This window comes from Sinocyclocheilus rhinocerous, unplaced genomic scaffold (genome assembly GCF_001515625.1).
Source record: "Sinocyclocheilus rhinocerous isolate Xijiao unplaced genomic scaffold, SAMN03320098_v1.1 scaffold2468, whole genome shotgun sequence".
Taxonomy (NCBI): domain Eukaryota; kingdom Metazoa; phylum Chordata; class Actinopteri; order Cypriniformes; family Cyprinidae; genus Sinocyclocheilus; species Sinocyclocheilus rhinocerous.
The window spans coordinates 533,397-534,502 of record NW_015655382.1 but is presented as its reverse complement, the minus strand read 5'-3'; the positions used below and the strand labels follow the sequence as shown (position 1 = coordinate 534,502).

Below are 1,106 nucleotides of genomic sequence, written 5' to 3'. Positions count from 1 at the left end.
TTGTGGGGGGGGGGGGAAATATAAAACCTTTTGGATTAGGTTTTATGTACTGATAAAATAAAATTTTAGATTTCCCTCAAATCTAAAAAATAAATAAAAACTATTTGCTTGATTATTTTCTTTTCACAATAAACAGGGTAACAGGGTTGAAGTTTGAGTTTTATGGATTCAGTTAACACTACAATTTGTATAAAAATTGAGAAAATTTAATGAGATCATTTACTTTGCATGCTGTAGGCCTGCTATAGAAAGTGCTGTTATATGTTATATAAAAATTGTTATGTTATATAAAAATAGTTTATAAGTAACATATCTAATAGTTAATTGTATTTTTGCCTCTAATGCTTTTAAAAAACCAAAGTGTACCCTATACATGGAAAGTGCCTTTAATTTTAGCATTGATGAACTGGTTTTCTGTTTTCTGAGGTGAAATTTAAAATCTTTTGTTCTTTTTTCCCCTCCTTTTCTATATTTTGTTTTGGTTACATTTTCTATTTCCTTTTTTGTTTGTCTTTTTTATCCAAATGTTTTCCAACTCCACCCTATTATGATGCCAGGCAAAAAGCGAGACGAGAATGACGCGATGGACTACATCAGTGCCCTCTACCTCGATCAAGCTTTAAACCGTGAAAATCGAGTACGGAAGTGCATTTACAAACACTTTACCTGTGCCACCGACACCGACAACATCCGCAAGGTCTTCGATGATGTCAAGAGAACCATTCTCGTCAAGGAACTGCAGTTATATGGTATGCTTTAAGATGCAGAGCGCCTTCATCTCACATGCAGACAATCTGAACTGATTAACAATTAAGATCACTAGATATGTTATAACATGGTTGAATACAGTTGATCTTAACTTCACTGACTGATTAATTGCACCTGCATTTGAAAATATTTTGTTACATTTTGCATCTTTACACTGAAATTAATTTCTATATTCTACCAAAACAGAATATCACAAAATATGACAAAGTGACAGAAATATTTGTTGAAATTGACAAAATGTCAATATGTTCATGGTAAAATTTCATGAACTCTTTGATTAAACTGTTTGCTAAATGAGAATCAAGTACTTCCTGTGTTTATATTTGCACACAATAGAT

The 1,106-nt window shown here is 31.8% G+C and overlaps 1 protein-coding gene across 1 annotated transcript in view; it reads left to right on the top strand.

The window, feature by feature from the left end:
- Positions 1 to 889, top strand: part of LOC107717980 (guanine nucleotide-binding protein subunit alpha-11-like) — a 13,901-nt gene extending 13,012 nt beyond the window's left edge. The window contains exon 8 of the mRNA XM_016524893.1: positions 558 to 889. Within this exon, the coding sequence (XP_016380379.1) occupies positions 558 to 760 (203 nt within the window). The 3' untranslated portion in view covers positions 761 to 889. The remainder of the gene's footprint in view (positions 1 to 557) is intronic.
- Positions 890 to 1,106: the final 217 nt, after the last annotated feature.